The 22,159-nt window shown below is 41.2% G+C and overlaps 1 protein-coding gene across 8 annotated transcripts in view; it reads right to left on the reverse strand.

Moving 5' to 3' along the window:
* Window positions 1-3: 3 nt before the first annotated feature.
* Window positions 4-22,159, reverse strand: part of LOC113903684 (ankyrin repeat domain-containing protein 26-like) — a 97,568-nt gene continuing 75,412 nt past the window's right edge. Inside the window, exons 28-32 of one of the 8 annotated variants that reach the window (XR_003514247.1) lie at window positions 18,035-18,117; window positions 17,241-17,300; window positions 13,682-13,727; window positions 7,694-7,758; window positions 7,465-7,561 (exon numbers count right to left, since the gene is read on the reverse strand). Coding sequence is in view for 1 of the 8 variants with exons in the window: in XM_027560238.1 (XP_027416039.1) it covers window positions 1,912-1,979; window positions 7,002-7,110 (177 nt within the window). In the remaining 7 variants the exon portion in view is untranslated. Of the gene's footprint in view, window positions 1,162-1,896; window positions 1,980-7,001; window positions 7,111-7,464; window positions 7,899-13,681; window positions 13,728-17,240; window positions 17,301-18,034; window positions 18,118-21,108; window positions 21,192-22,159 lie in introns of those variants that run through there. The other 7 variants (XR_003514246.1, XR_003514244.1, XR_003514242.1 and 4 more) reach the window with 7 other exon arrangements.

Below are 22,159 nucleotides of genomic sequence, written 5' to 3' on the forward strand. Positions count from 1 at the left end.
AAGAAAAAGAAAAGACCGAAATAAAATTCTAAATGAAGGAGAAGACATACCAATAATAAGACACAAGAACAGAGGATCATTAGAGACTTCGATGAACAATTATATACCAAAAAATCTGATAACCTAGCAGATACAGACAAATTCCTATTTGTTCTCAAATATCTAAAAGTTCCTCAAATACCTAATACACTCTTTCTTACTGTAGGCTTCTTTGAGACACTATGTAAGGTTATTATTATGTGACTTAGGTCTCTTTTACATTTCTTTCACATTAGAACATTCCCCCTCCTTTCCCATGTCATTGAGTAGCTTGAAAAAACTGGGCTCAGAATCCTGAAGGACTTGCCACACTCTGAACATGTTGCAAAGCCATTTCTTAAACTGTGAACCACCCCCTGGCCAGCTATGATTTCCAGAGGCGTATCGTTTGATATTGAAGACAGTCTGCATTGTCTCAATGAAACTGGTGCATGTATCATCTGTGCCCACACCACCCTCCTCCTCCCCGGGATCCACTTAGAACCCCAAGCAATAGCTTTCCTCTCTAGGAGGTCCCTAACAGTTTTCCAAAGAGAGCTGAAAAGGAGAGCAGTGTTTCCACAGTCCAGAGAAACAGAAGCCTAGGGCTGTGTAGGCGCTCTGCTGGGAAAGAACAAAAGTTGATTGTCTCAGCAAAACAAACAGCCAACAGTATCTGTTCTGGAAGAGGAAGCTCCTATCACAAACACATGTAGAGGACTTGCCGAGGTTCAGCAGCAAAGCCGCCGCATCTCTTCTTGGAAGGCAGCAGCAGGCTGGGGCGCTCAGGAGGATTTGCATGGGAACCCAAGTCGCTCCTCTCCTTGTACTTACACGCAGCCTGCACTAGCAGGTTAGAAACAATAATACGAATAAAGCGCCCGCAGCTTGGAGCACCTGAGATCCAGCACCTTGCTCTGGATGCTAAGTCTCCTGGGAAGGAGGGATTTATGAGCTTCCCAGGGGCCTCTTCTACACACCAGCCCAGCAGCACTGGCAGCTCGTCCTGGCCACATCTTGCATGGCTGCTTCAAGCTTCTGAACTTCAAGGCAAGAACTCATGCCTTCTGAGTTCCCACTCACCTGGGCTACTTTCAGGGTCCAGTTTCCTCCTAATAATCCAGGGGAGCCTGATAGGAACCCCTGGAGGAACTAGAAATAAAAAACTCTAAGATACTCCTTGGATGAACTAAGAGAGCAGCTTACATGCAAACATGCACGTGCTTCAGTCTGGATGAACACACGCTGGCTGGTTGTCAGCTTTGAGCCAGGCTTGGTGCTCGGCACTGGGACGTATGGAGAATATTCCAGACTACTCCAGACTGGAATATCCCACTCCTCCCAAAGCTGTCATTCTGGGCACAGTAGTGTTCTATCCATCCCTGATCTTTTTTTTTTTTTTTTTCAAATATTTTCAGAATGGATTTGAATTTAAATTTTTCTTCTATAGTTTATATTCTGTTGCTACTGCCTTACACTATAAACAGATACCAAATCATACTAATAAAATACCATTAGCATCTTTGAAGCCTTTTCAGGTGGCAGAGTGGTAAAGAATCTGCCTGCCAATGCAGGAGATGCAGGAGAGCTTGGGATAATGCCCTAGAGGAGATAATGGCAACCCAATATTCCAGTATATTGCCTGGAAATTCGCATGGGCAGAGGAACCTGGTGGTCTACAGTCCATGGGGTCACAGAGAGTTGGACAAAGCTTAGCAACTGAGTACACACAAGTACCTTTTGCACAGGACATTACAACACTTCACAAACACTGGCCATGGGTAGTAAATTAATCTGTAAATTGATTCCAAATTCACAGATGGATAGTAGTAGGCAGGTGTGTAGAGTCGAGAGATATCAGAAAAAATTCTGACTTACCATTAATAACTTGCATTATGATCTCAGGCAAGCCCCTCCACCTCCCTGGAGCCCTGTGTCCTCTCTATATGCAGCACTGGCAGCTGAAAACAAAATGATCCTTGGTATTTGAAACTCTGGGAGAGGTGACTTTTATTCATCCTAATAGTAGCAGAAGCATTATTGATATGTAGACACCAGGGGTCTGGATGCTGTTTCTCCTGTACAGCTAAGTTTCACAGAAATAGATTTGCCTGCCCCAAATGCCAGGGGAGGTCATTTACACTGGTCTCTTTCACCCTTCCCTGCTGGCCAATCTACGCACATCGGTCACTGACAGTGAGCCTGACTAGTCAGCCAAGTTGAGCTATGCTCAGAAGGAAACCGGAGAAGGCAATGGCACCCCACTCCAGTACTCTTGCCTGAAAAATCCCATGGACAGAGGAGCCTGGTAGGCTGCAGTCCATGGGGTCGCTAGGAGTAGGACACGACTGAGCGACTTCACTTTCATTTTTCACTTTCATGTATTGGAGAGTGAAATGGCAACCCACTCCAGTATTCTTGCCCGGAGAGTCCCAGGGATGGGGGAGCCTGGTGGGCTGCCATCTATGGGGTCGCACAGAGTTGGACACGACTGAAGTGACTTAGCAGCAGCAGCAGCAGCAGAAGGAAACAGCTGGAGCCAATCCACAAGGACAGGTAGAATAAGTCCGGTTGCTGAACTCCTGGCCATCTGCACACTTGAACTTCCAGGTAGTCTTGGAGAGCAACCTTCAGCTGTTTATAATGCCACAGTCCTTTCTCTAGTAAATTATGTCCTGTGTGTGCTAAGTGAACTAAAATTATTCACTGTGTATCTGACTTTCAGACCGACTCCTTTAAGTTCTAAGGAATCACTCACTCTGTTGTTCAATTGTTGTTTAGTCCCTAAGTTGCGTCTGAAATTTTGTGACCCAAAATTCCAACTAAATTTACAACGTTCTTGAGGGCTGTCTCAAATGAAATACCGCACATTAAAGAATAAAATATAAAGCTCCAAAGTCAGAATTATTATTTTTTTAAACTGTATGTCTGAATGCACTTAAAAAAAAAGTATCCTCAAAAGTTTTCCAAAAAATAACATAAAAGCAGAGGTGAAGTCAACTTAGCCAGAAATAACTATAATTTGGGCACTTTGAGGTAAGTTGAAACAGGTTTAGTATTTCTCTTGGTTTCTAAAAGTCAGTGTCTTTAATTAAAAATAAAGCTGAAGTTAGATGACTGGTGTTTTGACATCTACCCAAGTTTTATTTCTGGTACAGCTATCCAGACTAAAACACCACTCATGGCAAAACTTGCCCACTTTTATGTGAATGTTTGTTTATACTCAGCTCTCTTAGCTCCACACCATCACGTCCTGTTCTGAGTTAAGTAATCTTGTCCAACGGTACGTGGAAGTACACTTATGTGTTCATTTCGCCTTGCTGCAAGTCCTTTCCAAATGTCTGGCAGAGAACCTGGATGAAGTGTGAAGGCCCCAGACAGTAGCCATCAGACAAGGACCACATGCTAACACCCACCACACTCTCCAGGGTTATATGATCAGTAAGGTTTCTAAGTGGGCCACCCCAGATTCAAAAGATTCCAGTTGGTTTTCTTTGACCTTGGACTTGCCTGTGATGTCGTGCATAAGGCAAAGAGTTTGAAGCCAGGTGCTGCTGCTGCTAAGTCGCTTCAGTCGTGTCCGACTCTGTGCGACCCCACAGACGGCAGCCCTCCAGGCTCCCCCATCCCTGCGATTCTCCAGGCAAGAACACTGGAGTGGGTTGCCATTTCCTTCTCCAATGCATGAAAGTGAAAAGTGAAAGTGAAGTCGCTCAGTCGTGTCCAATTCTTAGCGACCCCATGGACTGCAGCCCACCAGGCTCCTCCGTCCATGGGATTTTCCAGGCAAGAGTAAGACAGGTGACCTGCTTCTAAATACTAACTCCACCATTTCTTGCTGTGTCATTACAGGTAAACCATTTAAATCCTCTGAGCCCCAGTTTCTTCTTTCTACCTACCTACCTATCCATCCATCCATCTTCTACCTTCATCTATCACAGCAGGTTGTGGTAAAGAGGAAAAGAGGAAGTATAAAGAGGGAGGCACTTTGAAAACTGCAAATGCACAAATTAATAGCAATCGTTCAGATGATGATAGATGGACAAGGGCTTAGGGCCTGGCCTAAACTTGGGCTTTCTATTGTCTGAGGGTTTCTGCGATTTGAGGCAAGAGTGAGGCAGGGAGCGTGGGCCAGGGGACGATGACGGCCTGGATAGTTCCATGAGGTGGTCCCAGGGCCAAGTCAACATGATTGTCATTAAGTGTGAAAGAAATGAGTGCCGCACGTGGGAGGAGGAGAGCAGTGGTAACGTGGGACGTTAAGCTGGGAGCTGAGGACCTGTTAGCCCTGGATCCTGCACTAGAGGGAGGGCAGGGGGAGGAAGTGTGGAAAGAGCCTGAACCAGACCAAATGGAGCCATTTCTGGACCCCTGGTTTTTCATTCTCCTTATGTGCTGTTGGATATAGAGAACTTCAATTTCCTGCTTGGTTACCCCTTAAAATAATTCTTTAAACTGTATGTCTTTTCAAATTATTCATTTGTGCATATTTCAAAATGCATATTAATACTATCTTTTAACAACAAAAAAACCCACTATATGACATTTCACACCTGTTTAAGTTAACATCTAAAACATTTCTTCATCAATCTAAATAGTTGCAGAGGATATAATCTCCGGTGAAACAGAAGTAGGAAACATTTAAAAGTAAAATCCTAATATGACATCTTCACTGTTTCCAGGACAATCCAATGCCACAGCAATTTGAGATCCACCTTAATTCATTTTAATATACACCTACAAGCTCATCTTTAGTAGGCAAAAGATATTTCATTTACTCCTTAAAGTTGTATTTCCACTCTACTTTCTTCACATAATTTTATGTTAATGTGATACATTTTATGCCTAAAATCCTTTCATTGGTCATCCATAATTATCTGCAGCAAAAATATGTATATAACTTGAATTCAATTTTGTACATTTTAATTTGAAGGTAATGTTTAAATCCTGTAGCCAAATAGCTCTAGATATTAAAGAAATAATTCTAAACCGAATTATCACTATAGATACTATTAATATGTGATTTACACACAGGATTTTATTAATATTAAATATAAAAAGTAAAATTTTATTGGAGAAAACAGTTTGCATCAGACTTACTAAATTAAGATGCATCTATTTCCTAAAATAGATAGCAATCCTCACCAACATTAATCTCATTTTACAATTATTGTTGTTATGGTTGTTGTACACACTATGAAACATTTTTCATGAAAATGAACAAGAAAATGAAAGGAACTTTATCATAGCAATGTCCATTACCGAGCTCCCTCTGATAGGGTGATCTATCATCAAAATGATTTTTAATGACCTAATTTCTGATGGCTCAGTTAGGTCTTCCCTCAATTTTCATGAAAGCAAAGTATTAGAAATCATCTGAGTTGCAAAAAGATTTAATACTAAATCAACAGACTCTTTCACTTTCTCAAAAAAAACCATTTTATCTGGCACCCGAGAGATTTGTGGGCCCTGGAGAAACTCATCATAGTAAGCAGAGGGAGAGAGTCAGGTCTCACCTTTATGGAGAGGTCTTTGTAGAGAGCAAGACCCTCCACCCGCCTGGGACCACTCACTGCCACTCAGCTCTTGGCAGAGCAACCTTTGGAAAGGGTGCACAGGCAGGCTGTGGATCTTCAGGTTTTTTTAATCCATGCACTGATGTAACCTTAGTAAGCATTCACATACCACCAAGCATGTGGGGGTCCAATTGTGAAGGCCCCCCCACCACCAGACTGTCTGGGAGCTGATTCCCACTGACCTAGGAGCTGAGTCTCCGCAGAGCTGGCAACCCTGGACAGCGGGAGATTCCCTGACCTCTCCAGCTGGCATTCTCCAAACTGGGTTGCGGCGGGGGTGGGGAGGCATTTGTGTGCATTGAAATGTGAGTGATTCTCAGTGGAGACGGAATCCCAGTTGAAAAACTTTTGGGAAAAGCTTCCTTTTATTTCCTCCCTTAGAGATTTGCCACCAAACCAGAATATTAAAGGCTAAAGAAAGCTGTTTAACTTTCTTTAGTGCAGAATTCTGAAATCAGTTTGCTCCCCCACCCCAATCTTTTCTCCCAAAGAACACATAGTTATATAGAAAGAGACTTTAAATCATCTGCTCTGATCCCCAGAGCGCCAGACTGAGTCTCCTGTGAGTTCATACATCGTCTGACCTGTTCATGACAGCTACAGACCTCTCTAGTTTCCAGGGGACCTGAGATTGGTTGGTTTTCAAGGGCTGTTAACCTGCTAGGGCAGTGTTACCCTCTGCCCCAGCCTTCCTACTGATGTTACCCATTTTTAGATGGACGTTCTGGTACAACAGGAAGGTTTCTGTGCTACTGATGTGGGGGCAGCACCCACTGCAGCCATGAACTTGAAGCCTTATGATCAGCTCTCAAATAATGCCCAGTGGAGGGTCAGTTTGGTGCCTGCCTAGCTGTCTTTCTGGGCCCCACAGTCCATGACGATGTGGGACTAGCTAAGAAAGGACTATAATTAGATGCAGAGTACAATTAAAATCAAACATATATGAGTGGAATGTGTGCGTAAGAAATAGACTGTGTCTCATCATATGACTGTCTTTATTACATCCAGAGCCACGTGGATTATAATCATCTGGTTTGAATTGTCCATCTTTTCAGTGCCAAGCATGAAGAGTTTGCTACACTATCATGATGAAGATGAGAATACACAGCTCAAGTACCACCGCTGGGGAGAGACATCCCTGACGCTGTTCACTACATGGGAAGGAGGGCTGGGTCACCTGACTTGGGTCACATTTTGGGACTTCGCAGGCATTCGATCTAAGACACCACCACTGGCAATACACAAGAGCAAGTCCCTGCTGTCCTTTCCTCCAGGAAGACCCCAGGACTTCAAGTTAGAAATCAGTCAATATGCAATGCACCAGTGCTGAACATTTTGGTTAGCATGGAGATCCAATCAGACTCTCCACTCTGACAGCAGCTCAGAACTCAAACAAATCCGTCATACCTGCTGGGAACAAGGTTGAAGAGTGAGCTGGCGGAGCATCTCTGTTCTTGGAATACACGAACTGTGAAGCGTTTCTGCCTGTACCTTCACTCTGCACACCGTCTTCACTCTGCACAGAACAAGACAGCTGATGAGAACCAGAGGCCAACCACATGGATGACTGGTCCAGCCTCAAATGGAACTGGATTGGCCCTTGGGAAGCCTCTGCTCTCACCTGTGAAGCTGCAAAATAACCAATGCATTTTTATAAGCCTCTCATTGGAGAAGGAAATGGCACCCCACTCCAGTACTCTTGCCTAGAGAATCCCAAGGACAGAGGAGCCTGGTGGGCTGCCGTCTATGGGGTCACACAGAGTTGGACACGACTGAGAGACTTCACTTTCACTTTTCACTTTCATGCATTGGAGAAGGAAATGGTAAGCCACTCCAGTGTTCTTGCCTGGAGAATCCCAAGGATGGGGGAGCCTGGTGGGCTGACGTCTATGGGGTCGCACAGAGTCGGACATGACTGAAGTGACTTAGCAGCAGCAGCAGCAATCCAAAAACAGAACTCAAAACAGCTGGAAGAAACGAGATACGGCATCAAAACTAGTTTTTGATCTTAAAACCACTAGAAATTTCCTGGGAAATCACCCTCCCAAACTCCCTTTTATGGGAAGACAATGGGAGCAGAAATCAAACGGTTTACCTACAGGTGAAGGGGGAGAGCTCTCAGCACTTCAGGTCATGGGTTCTAGATGTTAAGGTTCAGAGAAACCTGCCAGAGAAGTGCCAGGGAATAAACACCACACAGCAAGTCTGTGAGCAGGATACTTTACATACTCAGTGAAACCTCCTGGACAAATTCGGCTTAAATATTTTCATTTTAATGCTTTGTACGAAGGCTGGTAAGAAGAGCTGGGTGAGGAAAACAAAGTAACGAGATTAAAATTTCTTCCATGTAATGAGATAGGCAAAATACAACCTCAAATAATAATATGTCTAAGCATAAGTCTTAAGGAATACAGCTTTCTTTATTAAACAAGAAGTAACTTTTAATTACACTAATCTTCCTCCTTTGGTTTCAAATTGTTCTGATCCTCTTCTTAAGATGATCATTGTCTATGCCCTTCACGTATCTTATGATCATAATTTTAACTCTTTAAAGCAGCTGGATGATATAAATATGGATCTGTGAAAAGCATACAATAAATATGTCATGTCAAGCTTTCCTACCATTTACCAACTTATTAAATTAAAAAAAAAATGGTACAATTGATGCAAGAACACTGAAAAAACAAGGACATGATGTTGCTGAATTAGGAACTTCTGGCTTCTCATCCTTTATAACTCCTCTGAAGGTTGTTAACAAGATTATTCTTTTAATCCCTTTGCCACTCTGCCATCTTTACTGTAGGTTTATGGATGTTCATAACATCCTTGCTTAACAACTATTCTAGGAAGCGAATTCTGTTCATTCATCTCAAATATCCTGTTCGTTCCCCATCAATCAGGGCCTAGGCCATGTCCCAGCCCTCCCGAGCTAGTCTTCTCTCCTGACCACACTAGCTTACTTCCACACAACTTGCTCCTAAATTCCTGCCACACTCTCTTTGGTATCACTGAAAATTCAAAACTTACCACCTGACATTGTCATTCATATATAAATATATATTTTATATATTAATATAAACATATAATATGTAAAATATAGTATGTAAGATATATGTAAAATATAGAGAAATTATAAAGAGTCCTTGAAATAAAGAATTCCACTGAATTGGTTCCAGATGACTTGGTGTGTTTTTTCTTGTCCTCTACTTGTATGACAGTCATCTGAAATTCAACTATTATTAGAACTGCAGGAAAGAGAGGACTAGGATCTTGCCTCCTGGAGCTCCCGTGTCAGTACTTTCATCCACCTTCCCTGGTCTCATGCCCCCTTGAGCTCTCCTTTCTCTCTTTCTCTCTCTTTCATGACGCACTTTTTTATTCTTTTTATAGGTTTTTCTCCAATATTTTCTCTTCACCTTTTTTTTTTTGAAGTATCTTTCATCACTTCCATTCTTTACTGTTTAATCTTTCTCAGAAGCATAAGTACATACACACACAGACACACACACAAGTTCCCATACAAGCTCTGTGTTCAGGTGCTGTTTGACGGGGCTGTCTCTGTGTTTGACTCACATTTCCATATTCCACAATGTTACCACATGCCAGGAGAGGCAACCCTTTTCCTGTCTGTTTCTCATTTTGATCCACGTCACGCTAAAATGAAGCAAAAGCAAGGGTCCCAGACAGACCACTGAATGCTTTAAGATGCTGGCCTTTTAGAATTACATTTCACGTTTTCCAAAGCATCAGAGCTCTGGCCAGTCATTTGGCGCCTTCTGCAGGACACAAAGAGCCATAGGCTGGGAAAATCAGATCTGATCTAATGAATCTGATTGAATCTGATTTAATTCAAGGCGGCCACCACATACCTAGAACCACTCTGAATAAACCATTTCCTGCTGTCAAAATAACTGTACTAACCAAAGCAATCTACTGATCCAGTGCAATTTGTATCAAATTACCAATGATGTTTTTCACAGAACTAGAACAAAAATTTTTACAGTGTGCATGGAAATAGAAAAGACACTGAATAGTCAAAGCAATCTTAAGAAAGAAGAGCACGAGCTGACAGTATCAGGCTCCCTGACTTCAGACTACACCACAAGCTACAGTAATCAAAACCCTGGTGCTGGCACAAAAAGAGAAATATACTGCACAGATCAACGGGACAGGATAGGAAGTCCAGAGAAACCCACGCACCTGTGGTCAATTAATCTAGGACAAAGGAGGCAAGACTAGCAATGGAGAAAAGACAGCCTCCTCAATAAGCAGTGCTGAGAAAACTGGACAGCTACATGTATAAGAATCATGTATCAGAACACTCCCTAACACCATCCACAAAAATAAACTCAAAATGGATTAAAGACCTAAACATAAGGACAGGCATTATACAACTCTTAGAGGAGAACACAGGCACAACACTCTGCCACAAATCACATTAATGTATCTTTTTTGACCCACCCCTTAGAGTAATGAAACTAAAATCAAAAGTAAGCAAATGGGACCTAATTAAACTTAAAAGCCTTTGCACAGCACAAGAGATCATAAACAAGACAGAAGAAAACCCACAGAATGGGGGACAATATTTGCAAAGGAGGCAACTGACAGATTAATCTCCAAAACATTCAAACAGCTCAAAGAGCTCAATATCAAAAAACAAACAACCCAATCAAAAAATTAGTGTAAGATCTAAATAGACATTTCTCTAAAGAACACTTACAGATGACTAAAAACACATGAAACGATGCTCAGAAAGGATGCTCAACATCCCTAATTATTAGAGAAGTGCAGAAATACTACAATGGGGTATCATTTCACACCGGTCAGAATAGGCGGCATAAAAAAATCTACAAACAATACATGCTGCAGAGGGTGTGGAGAAAAGGGAGCTCTCCTACAGTGTTCACAGGAATGTAACTAGGTACACCCACTGTGGAAAACAGTATGGAGGTTTCTTGAAAAACTAAATATAGAGTTGCCATATGAGTCAGCAATCCCACTCCTGGTCAATTATCCAGAGGAAACCATAATTTAAAAAGATGTATGCACCCCAATGTTCACTGCAGCAATATTTACAATAGCCAATACATGGAAGCAACCGAAATATCCATCAACAGATGAATGGATAAAGAAGATGTGGTACACACACACATACACACGATGGAGTATTACTCCGTGATAAAAAGAACGAAATAATGCCATTTGCAGCAACATGGATGCACCTAGAAATTTTCATACTAAATGAGGTAACTCAGAGAGAGAAAAACAAACACCATAAGATATCACTTAATGGTGGAATCTAATAAAAATAAGCTTATTTACAAAATAGGAACCAACTCCCAGATCTCAAAATCAAACTTACAGTTACCAAAGGGGAAACATGGGGGAGGGATAAATTAGGAGATTGGAATTAATATATATATACTACTATGCATAAAATAGAAATAGATAACTAATGAGGACCACCAATATATTACAGGGAATTTACTCAATAACCCATATGGGAAAAGAATCTGAAAAGAAGGGATATACATGTGTGGATCACATATATCAGTTACATATATATGATTATATATAATCATATATAATCAGTTATATATATATATGATTCACTTTGCTGTATACCTGAAACTAGCGCAACACTATAAGTCATACATACTCCAATAAAAATTTTTTAACAATTATTTCCTGCTGGGACAAGGCTTCATATCCCTTCAGAACAAATCTCTCCAACTCCCAATAAATATCTCAGAAGCTAAGGGGTCTTTCCAATGACTTCCTTCCATTTTCTTTGCAGTTTCATAAAGTACCTTTATTCAGTCCAAAGAGTCATGAGTGTTGAGGGGCCCAGTGGCAACCAGTAACAACCAACGTGAGAGAAGAAGCCACATTTTGTTTGTTTTTTTTTCCATCTCTAGCATCCAGCGCAGAGACTGGACTCTGGAATTGGTTGGTTTTGGGTGTGCGGCTTTTGAAGGGCATGATGTGTATTTAATATATGAGGTGGAGGAATATGACACACAGATTATTTTAAGAAGAGAGGTTTTTCTAGATGTTCCAGCCTAGGTGGGTTATGAATGCAAAACTCCTAACTCGGAACCCTCTCTCCGCCTCTTAAATCTATTAAAAATAAAGGAGGACACACTAAAAAGAAAAACCGATGGAAATGGAATAGGACCCTGTGAGGATCTGCCCACAGACCCTGCCTTTTGTTTGTAGAAAAGCTTTAGCCTCTGAGGCTTTGACCCAAGAGCAAATGAAATCAGAGAAGTGAGAAAATGTTGCAACAAAAACATTTGAGCAAGACAAAATAACTATAGTTAAAACTTCAAAGTCAAGGACCTTTAATTCCTCCTCAAGGGCTGTAGATAACATTCTGAGCCATATCCTTGAATTCTTCTGCAGATACTGAAACACCCCACCAGCTGGAAGAAGTTAACTGCATGTTGACTAAACCTATGTACACCCCAGACCAGTTGAAACCTGATGGTCGATGATACTGACTCCTAAAGTCACCCAGTTACCTCACCACCAATCAGCCCAAAAGGATGTACACAAGCTATCATGCATCTCACACTCTCACCCCTAACCTAAAGTCACCCAGTTACCTCACCACCAATCAGCCCAAAAGGATGTACACAAGCTATCATGCATCTCACACTCTCACCCCTAACTCTGCCATCAAAAGCCCTTCCCTGAATTTGGGGGAGAATGGATACACGTGTGTGTCTGGGCTGCACAGTCCATGGGGTCGCGAAGAGTCGGACACGACTGAGCAACTTCACTTTCACTTTTCACTTTCATTCATTGGAGAAGGAAATGGCAACCCACTCCAGTGTTCTTGCCTGGAGAATCCCAGGGACGGGGGAGCCTGGTGGGCTGCCGTCTATGGGGTTGCACAGAGTCGGACACGACTGAAGCGACTTAGTAGCAGCAGCAGCAGCCTGTGTGTGGCGGAGTCACTCGCTGTGCTCCTGAAACTGTCACCACATTGTTCGCTGGCTGTACTCCAATATAAAATAAGTATTTTTAAAAAATTGTTTTCATCCTTAGGAAACCTAAGCCACATATATTTCTTTATTCTAGTTTACCAAAAGGTGCGTTCATTTTTTCCCAAGTATTCTAACTATTGGGAAATGTTTAAAATTTTGTTAATTCTCTCATAAACTAGCCTGTCCTCCTTGTTTAATACAAATATATGTCCTCCAGTTTAATACAAAACTTGGAGACATATATTTCTATACCGCTATCTCTGTATCTACTCCTGTGTGTGTGTTTTTGTGTGTCTATATCTAGCTATTTCTCCCTACTGGAAATACGCTGTGTAGTATTTTGTAGCTTGCCTTGCTTAACAAAAAATCACTGACATTAAAAAAAACAAAAACAAAAAAACACCAACAACAATAAAACCCTTCCCTGGAAGCCATCAGAGACTTTGGGTCTTTTGAGAAGGAACCCTCTGTTCTCCTTGCCTGGCCCCACATTGGGCACCTTGCAAGAAACACCAGTTTCCTTCATCACGACCTGGTGTCAGAAGATTGGTTTGACTGTGTATTGGGCAAGTGGACCCAAGACTGGCTGGGTAACAAAATCAATAACCAACTCCTGCAGGAGGACAGGAAGGCATAAATAGATTGTGGTATAGGTTCTCCATAAAACCTAGCCTAGAATTGGAGAAATACTAGACAATTTCAATATTCTCCTTAAAATTGATAGCTTAAATATCTGCCCAGTGTGATGGTTAATTAATCTGTCGACTTGGCTAGAATATGATCCCAGCCGTTTGGTCAAACCTCAGTTTAGATGTTTCTGTGAAGGTATATTTTAGATGTGATTAGTATTTAAATCAATAACTTTGACCTTTTGAGATTTTTTTTTAAAGCTATGCAACATGATGAATAAATGAGGAAGAAGGATATTTTTCATAATGACTGCTCATGCGTTCACATTTTTCATTAGCTATGTATAAGAAAAATCATTTAACATAGCATCTGTTATCCAAACAATGGCAAAAGATGCCATTTACTGTTTTCAGTGTATTTCAGAAATCAATGAATAAATTTAATTCATAAGTTTTGGCAACATACCTTTTGTTAGTTCTCTAGTTATACTCCTGGCCAATTCCTGCTGCATCTGAAATAAGTCAAATATTATTTATGTTTAAGTTAAGCAAGAGATACTGTCATAGGAATGACACAGAACTAACTAAATGTGACATTTAAATAATACTTTTAGAGACTAGACCTAACTTGAAGATTACTTAAGTAGAAAAATAATCACATAAATAAAAGAAAATGAATTCCCACTTATTCTGCTTTTAGATAACAGAGAACATATATATGGAATGCTATTTAATCTGATAAAATGTACAATAAATACCAGTCTATCGAGAACACACAATTTCAAAGAATTAGGGAATCATGCATAGTCCTAGAAATGACCCACGAGATTACTATCTTCTCCCGTAAAAGCTCCTGCCCTAAATACATACTTCCGAGACCTTTATTTTGATTTCTATGTGAGGATCGAGTTCGAATGGAGGAAGTGGTTTGAAATCAAACTGTTAATAAGGAGAACGCATCTGTGATTTTCTTTAAACTTTTCCATTTAACGAAAACACAGAAAGGTGAGAAAATTATACACAAGAAAACAAGATACCAGCAAGTTTTAATTCTAAAGATGTTTAATGAGAAGGATTCTCTCGTAACTGTTAGTTTCCAAACTATGTCCCATAAAAGTGGAAGGCCCCACAGGGGTCACTGCAGAGTTGAAGAACAGAGAAATCACAGCTGCAGGCTCTCTGGTCGCTCCTTTAGCTAAAGGGCTCTATACTTGTCCCTATTTTATATAATATGGTTCCGTGGAAAAGTGTTTTGTTTTTTTTTGAAAGAAAGGTTGTTTTCTTTGGGGGAAAAAAAAACTTTTTGTAAGGTATGAGACTCATTGATTTAGTCAAATTTCCTAATTCTACAAAAGAAGTAACAAAGCCAATGGCCTTCTTACTGAGTCCTATGCCAGCTACTTCCTCAGATTAAGAAAAATACATAGATTTTTAACTATAACATAGAGAAAATGATATGTAAAACCTTGTTCGTAGTTCAATAACGCTTGTGGCATGACATGATGTAGTAGCTTTCTAACTAAATCATATGCTTTAAAGGCATGAATAAGAATAATTAATATCGAACTCCTATTTGGAGAAGATATATTTAATTTATAAAGCATTAATTTTTTTAAATACAGGAAAGGGAACTTGAAGGAGAAAATCTTTATTTGAATCAAGCAGGCCAAAACTGAAGAGATTCGTCCTTAAAAGGATGTTTGCTTCCTCCAGATAAAACCTGGTTTATTAAAATGAGTCAACAAATGAATTATCTACATTTTGGGTTGTTTAGGACAAAATTGAAAACACACAACAGATCTCTCTTTACTGTCTAGCATACTTCTATCCAAAGCTCTCATCATTAGCTGGTATATACAAAAAGCATGAGTGTAATCTCAATTATAATCTACATCTGGTCAGAAATTACAGTTGAACTTCATTTCCTCAGCCTGAAGTTTCAAGGGGAGGACTTATACTCCTACCCTCCTGTATGAGAAGAGAGGAGATTTATCTAACGGGTGAGTCTGGGAGAAGGAACGAAGAAGTGCTTGCTTGGTTCCAAATCTCTTCTTTGAAAAGATGGATGTGCCCCCAGCACCATGAACGTGGGTCTGCAGTAGGCAGCCTGCCCCTGGGACAGGGGTCAAGCATTTGCTTCCTCCCCTTAGGCCAGCGTGGGGAAGTGTCTGACTTGGGATGAAGTGTTCAGAGGCCCGCTGTGACCGCATAGCTAAAGCACGTCCTCCAGTTTCACGGCTCTCAAGTACTAAGACCCAACATAGCCACAGTGCTATCGAAGTAACCTTAGACTGCTCTTCTGTGATGGCAAGAGGTCAAATGAGAAAACTGGTTGAGACTGCATTTAACAAGGGCTACTTTTATCTGCGCCATAAACATCATGAAAACACTATCAAGACGATACACCTGTGTGCACTGACAGAAATGGATATTTTAATCACAATGACTACACAATGAAATCTAGTTAAAATTTAAAGACTCCCCATCATTGCTATCTCAGTCATCATTCATCCAGGTGATGTCAAGACAGAGACAAAAGTGAGCTTCATTTACAATTTTTAAATATTTGATTTATCTACAAATTTAGAAACATTCTACAACTGCTCAGCAAGATATTGTTTAGAAATTTAAATTAAAAAAAAAAGAGAGAAAGAAAACAAACACCACCAAAACTTAACGGATGGAGCAAAAGAAGTTCTCAGAGGAAAGTTTATAACAATAAATGTGTACATTAAGAAAAAAGAATGCTCTCAGATAAGCAACCTAATAAGGAACCAGAAGAATAAGAACATACCAAGCCCAAAGTTAATATAAGGAAGGCAAAGAACAGAATGTAAATAAATGAAATAGAAACTAAAAAAATAACAAAATCAATGAAAGTAATAAGCTCTGTTTTTTAAAAATATAAACAAATCTTTAGCTAGACTCATCAAGAAAAAGAAAGGACTGAAATAAAATTGTAAATGAAGGAGAAGACATTACAAATGATAAGATACAAGAACAGAAGATCATTAGAGACTTCAATGAACAATTATATACCAAAAAATCTGATTGCAGATATGGACAAATTATTATTTGTCCTCAAATATCCAAAAGTTCCTCAAATACCTAAAAAACTCTTTCGTATCATAGGCTTGAAACACTATGTAAGGTTATTATTATGTGACTTAGGTCTCTTTTACATTTCTTTCACATTAGAACATTTCTAACCCCTTTCCCATGTCATTGAGTAGCTAGAAAATACTGGGCACAGAGTCCTGAAGGACTTGCCACACTCTGAACATGTTGCAAAGCCATTTCTTAAACTGTGGAATCCCGTGGCCAGCTATGATTTCCAGAGGCGTATCGTTTGATATTGTGGACACTCTGCATTGTCTCATTTGGTGAAACTGGTGCATGTAACATCTGTGCCCACACTACCCTCCTCCTCTCCTGGATCCACTTAGAACCCCAAGCTATAGCTGTCCTCTCTAGGAGGTCCCTAACAGTTTTCCAAGGAGAGCTGAAAAGGAGACCAGTGTTTCCACAGTCCAGAGAAACAGAAGCCTAGGGCTGTGTAGGCGCTCTGCTGGGAATGAACAAAAGTTGATTGCCTCAGCAAAACAGCCAACAGTATCTGTGTTCTGGAAGAGGAAGCTCCTATCACAAACACATGTAGAGGACTTGCTGAGGTTCAGCTGCAGAGCTGCCGCATCTCTTCTTGGAAGGCAGCAGCAGGCTGGGGAGCTCAGGTGGATTTGCATGTGAACCCAACTCACTCCTCTCCTTGTACTTACACGCAGCCTGCATCAGCAGGTTAGAAACAATAATACGAATGAAGCTCCCGCAGCTCGGAGCACCTGGGAGCCAGCACCTTGCTCTGGATGCTAGAGCTCCTGGGCATGACGACTGATGAGCTGGCCAGGGGGCCTCTTCTACACACCAGCCCAGCAGCACTGGCAGCTCGTCCTGGCCACATCTTGCATGGCTGCTTCAAGCTTCTGAACTTCAAGGCAAGAACTCATGCCTTCTGAGTTCCCACTCACCTGGGCTACTTTCAGGGTCCAGTTTCCTCCCAATAATCCAGGGGAGCCTGATAGGAACCCCTGGAGGAATCAGAAATGAAAAACTCTAAGATACTCCTTTTGATGAGCTAAGAGAGCAGCTCAAATGCAAACATGCACGTGCTTCAGTCTGGATGAACACACGCTGGCTGGCTGTCAGCTTTGAGCCAGGCTTGGTGCTCGGCACTGGGGCACATGGAGAATATTCCAGACTACTCCAGACTGGAATATCCCACTCCTCCCAAAGCTGTCAGTCTGGGCACAGTTGTGTTCTAACCATCCCTGATCTTTTTTTTCTTTTTTTTTCAAGTACTTTCAGAACGGATTCCAACTTAAATTTTTCTTCTATAGCTTATATTCTGTTGCTACGGCCTTAGACTATAAACAGATATCAAATCATACTAATAAAATACCATTAGCATCTTTGAAGCCCTTTCAGGTGGCAGAGTGGTAAAGAATCTGCCTGCCAATGCAGGAGATGCAGGAGAGCCCATGAAGATGCCCTGGAGGAGGGAATGGCAACCCACTCCAGTATTATTGCCTGGTAAATCCCATGGACAGAGGAACCTGGCAGGCCAGTGTCCATGGGGTCGCAGAGAATGGGACAAACTTAGCAACTGAGCATGCACACAAGTATCTTTGGCATAGGACATTACAACACTTCACAACACTGGCACAAATAGTAAATTAATCTGTAAATTGATTCCAAATTCACAGGTGGATAGTAGTAGGCGGGTGTTTAGAGTCAAGAGATATCAGAAAAAATTCTGACTTACCATTAATAACTTGCATTATGATCTCAGGCAAGCCCCTCCACCTCCCTGGAGCCCTGTGTCCTCTCTGCATGCAGCACTGGCAGCTGAAAGTAAAATGATCCTCGATATTTGAAACTCTGGGAGAGGTGACTTTTATTCATCCTAATCGTAGCAGAAGCATTATTGATGTGTAGACACCAGGGGTCTGGATGCTGTTTCTCCTGTACAGCAAAGTTTCACAGGAATAGATTTGCCTGCCCCAAATGCCAGGGGAGGTCACTTACACTGGTGTCTTTCACCCTTCCCTGCTGGACAGTCTACGCATGTCGGTCACTGACAGTGAGCCTGACTACTCAGCAAGTTGGCTGTGCTCAGAAGGAAACAGCTGGGGCCCATCCACGAGGACAGGTAGGGTAAGTCCAGGTTGCTGAACTCCTGGCCATCTGCACACCTGAACTTCCAGGTGGTCTTGGAGAGAAACCTTCGGCTGGTTATAAAGCCATGGTCCTTTCTCTAGTAAACTATGCCCCGTGCGTGCTAAGTGAACTAAAATTATTCACTGTGTATCTGACTTACAGATCGACTCCTTTAAGTTCTAGGGAACCAATCACTCTGTCGTTCAGTTGCTGTTTAGTTGCTAAAGTTGTGTCGGAATTTTTTGTGACCCTGAATCCCAACTAACTTCTAAACGTTTTAAGGGCTCAGCCTCAGATGAAATACCTCACAATGAAGAATAAAAATATCAAGCTCCATAGTAGGAGTAATTATTTTTTAAACTATATGTCTGAATGCATTAAAAAAAAAAGTATCCTCAAAAGTTTTTCAAAAAATGACACAAAAGCATAGGTGAAGTCAGCTCAGCCAGAAATAACTATTAATTTGGGCACCTCTGAGGTAAGTTGAAACAGGGTTAGTATTCTCTTGGTTTCTAAAAGTCAGTGTCTTTAACTAAAAATAAAGCTGAAGTTAGATGACTGGTGTTTTGACATCTACCCAAGTTTTATTTCCGGTACAGCTATCCAGACTAAAACACCACTCATGGCAAAACTTGCCCATGTTTATGTGAATGTTTGCTTGTACTCAGCTCTCTTAGCTGCACACCATCATGTCCTGTTCTAAGGAATCTTGTCCCACGGTACGTGGAAGTACACAAATGTGTTCATTTCCCCGGCTGTAAGTCCTTTCCAAATGTCTGGCAGAGAACCTGGATGAAGTGTGAAGGCCCCAGACAGTAGCCATCGGACAAGGACCACATGCTAACACCCACCACTATCTCCAGGGTTACATGATCAGTAAGGTTTGAGTGGGCCACCCCAGGCTCGAAAGATTCCAATTGGTTTTCTTTGACCCTGGACTTGGGTTCAGTGATGTTGTGCATAAGGCGAAGAGTCTGAAAACAGGTGACCTGGTTCCAAATACTAACTCTATCATTTCTTGCTGTGTCATCACAGGCAAACCATTTAAATCCTCTGAGCCCCAGTTTCTTCTTTCTACCTACCTACCTATCCATCCATCCATCTTCTACCTTCCTCTATCACAGCAGGTTGTGGTATACAGGAAAAGAGGGAGGCACTTTGAGAACTGCAAATGCGCAAATTAATAGCAATCGTTCAGATGATGATAGATGGACAAGGGCTTAGGGCCTAGGCCTAAACTTGGGCTTTCTATTGTCTGAGGGTTTCTGCGATTTGAGGCAAGAGTGAGGCAGGGAGCATGGGCCAGGGGATGATGACTCCCTGGATAGTTCCATGAGGTGGTCCCGGGGCCAAGTCAACATGATTGTCATTAAGTGTGAAAGAAATGAGTGCCACACGTGGGAGGAGGAGAGCAGTGGTAACGTGGGACGTTAAGCTGGGAGCTGAGGACCTGTTAGCCCTGGATCCTGCACTAGAGGGAGGGCAGGGGGAGGAAGTGTGGAAAGAGCCTGAACCAGACCAAATGGAGCCATTTCTGGACCCCTGTTTTTTCATTTTTATTATGTGTTGTTGGATATAGAGACTTTCAATTTCCTGCTTGGTTACCCCTTAAAATAATTCTTTAAACTATATCTCTTTTCTAATTATTCATTTGTGCATATTTCAAAATGCATATTAATACTATCTTTTAACAACAAAAAACCCCACTATATGACATTTCATACCTGTTTAAGTTAACATCTAAAACATTTCTTCATCAATCTAAATAGTTGCAAAGGATATAATCTCCGGTGAAACAGAAATAGGAAACATTTAAAAGTAAAATCCTAATATGACTTCTTTACTGTTTCCAGGACAATCCAATGCCACAGCAATTTGAGATCCACCTTAATTCATTTTAATATACACCTACAAGCTCATCTTTGGTAGGCAAAAGTTATTTCATTTACTCCTTAGTTGTATTTCCACTCTACTTTTCTCACATAATTTTATATTAATGTGATACATTTTATGCCTAAAATCCTTTCATTGATCACTTATACTTATCCACAGCAAAAGTGTGTATATAACTTGAATTTAATTTTGTACATTTTAATTTGAAGGTAATGTTTAAATTCTGTGGACAAGTAGCTCTAGATATTAAAGAAATAATTCTAGACTGAACTATCATGATAGGTACTATTAATATGTGATTTATCACAACAGGATTTCATAAATAATTATTACATATAAAAAGTACAATGTTATTGGAAAAACCAGTTTGCATCAGACTTGCTAAATTAAGATGCATCTATTCCCTAAAATAGATAGCAATCCTCACCAACATTAATCTCACTTTACAATTATTGTTGTTACAGTTATTGTACAAACTATGCAACATTTTTCATGAAAATGAAAGGAACTTTATCATAGTAATGTCCATTACAGAGCTCCCTCTGATAGGGTGATCTATCATCAAAATGATTTTTAATGATCTAACTTTTGACAGAGCTCAACTCGGTCTTCTCTCAAATTTCATGAAAGCAAAGTATTAGAAATCATCTGAGTTGGAAAAAGATTTAATACTAAATCGACAGACTTTCACTTTCTCAAAAAACACTACTTTGTCTGGCACTCAAAAGATTTGTGGGTCCTGGAGAAACTCATCATAGTAAGCAGAGGGAGAGAGGCAGGTCTCACCTTTATGGAGAGATCTTTGTAGGAAGCAAGCCCCTCTGCCCACCTGGGACCGCTCACTGCTGCTCAGCTCTCGGCAGAGTAACCTTTGGAAAGGGTGCACAGGCAGGCTATGGATTGACAATTTTTTTTTAAATCCACGTATTGATGTAACTTTAGCAAGCATTCACATACCACCAAGCATGTGGGGGTCCAATTGTGAAGGCTACCCCTTTGGACTGCTAAAGCACCGACCTGGGAGCTGAGTCGCAGCAGAACTGGCAACCCTGGACAGCGGGAGATTCCCTGATCTCTCCAGCTGGCATTCTCCAAACTGGGTTGGGGTGGGGGTTGGGGGGGGGGCATTTGTGCATATTGAAATCTGAGTGATTCCCAGTGAAGATGGAATCACAGTTGAAAAACATTTGGGAAAAGCTCCCTTTTATTTCCCCCTCTTAGAGATTTGCAATCAAACCAGAATATTAAAGGCTAAAGAAAGCTGTTTAATTTTCTTTAGCGTAGAATTTTTGATCAGTTTGCTTCTCCACCCCAATCTTTTCTCTCAAAGAACACACAGATATATAGAGACTTTAAATCATCTGCTCTGATCCCCAGAACGCCAGACTGAGTCTCCTGTGAGTTCATACATGGTCTGACCTGTTCATGACAGCTACAGGCCTCTCTAGTTTCCAGGGGACCTGAGATTGGTTGGTTTTCAAGGGCTGTTAACCTGCTAGGGCAGTGTTACCCTCTGCCCCAGCCTTCCTACTGATGTTACCCATTTTTAGATGGACGTTCTGGTACAACAGGAAGGTTTCTGTGCTACTGATGTAGGGGCAGCACCCACTGCAGCCATGAACTTGAAGCCTTATGATCAGCTCTCAAATAACGCCCAGTGGAGGGTCAGTTTGGTGCCTGCCTAGCTGTCTTTCTGGGCCCCACGGTCCATGACGATGTGGGACTAGTCAAGAAAGGACTATAATTAGATGCAGAGTACAATTAAAATCAAACATATATGAGTGGAATGTGTGTGTAAGAAATAGACTGTGTCTCATCATATGACTGTTTTTTATTA

Source organism: Bos indicus x Bos taurus, chromosome 13 (assembly GCF_003369695.1).
Source record: "Bos indicus x Bos taurus breed Angus x Brahman F1 hybrid chromosome 13, Bos_hybrid_MaternalHap_v2.0, whole genome shotgun sequence".
Lineage (NCBI taxonomy): Eukaryota > Metazoa > Chordata > Mammalia > Artiodactyla > Bovidae > Bos > Bos indicus x Bos taurus.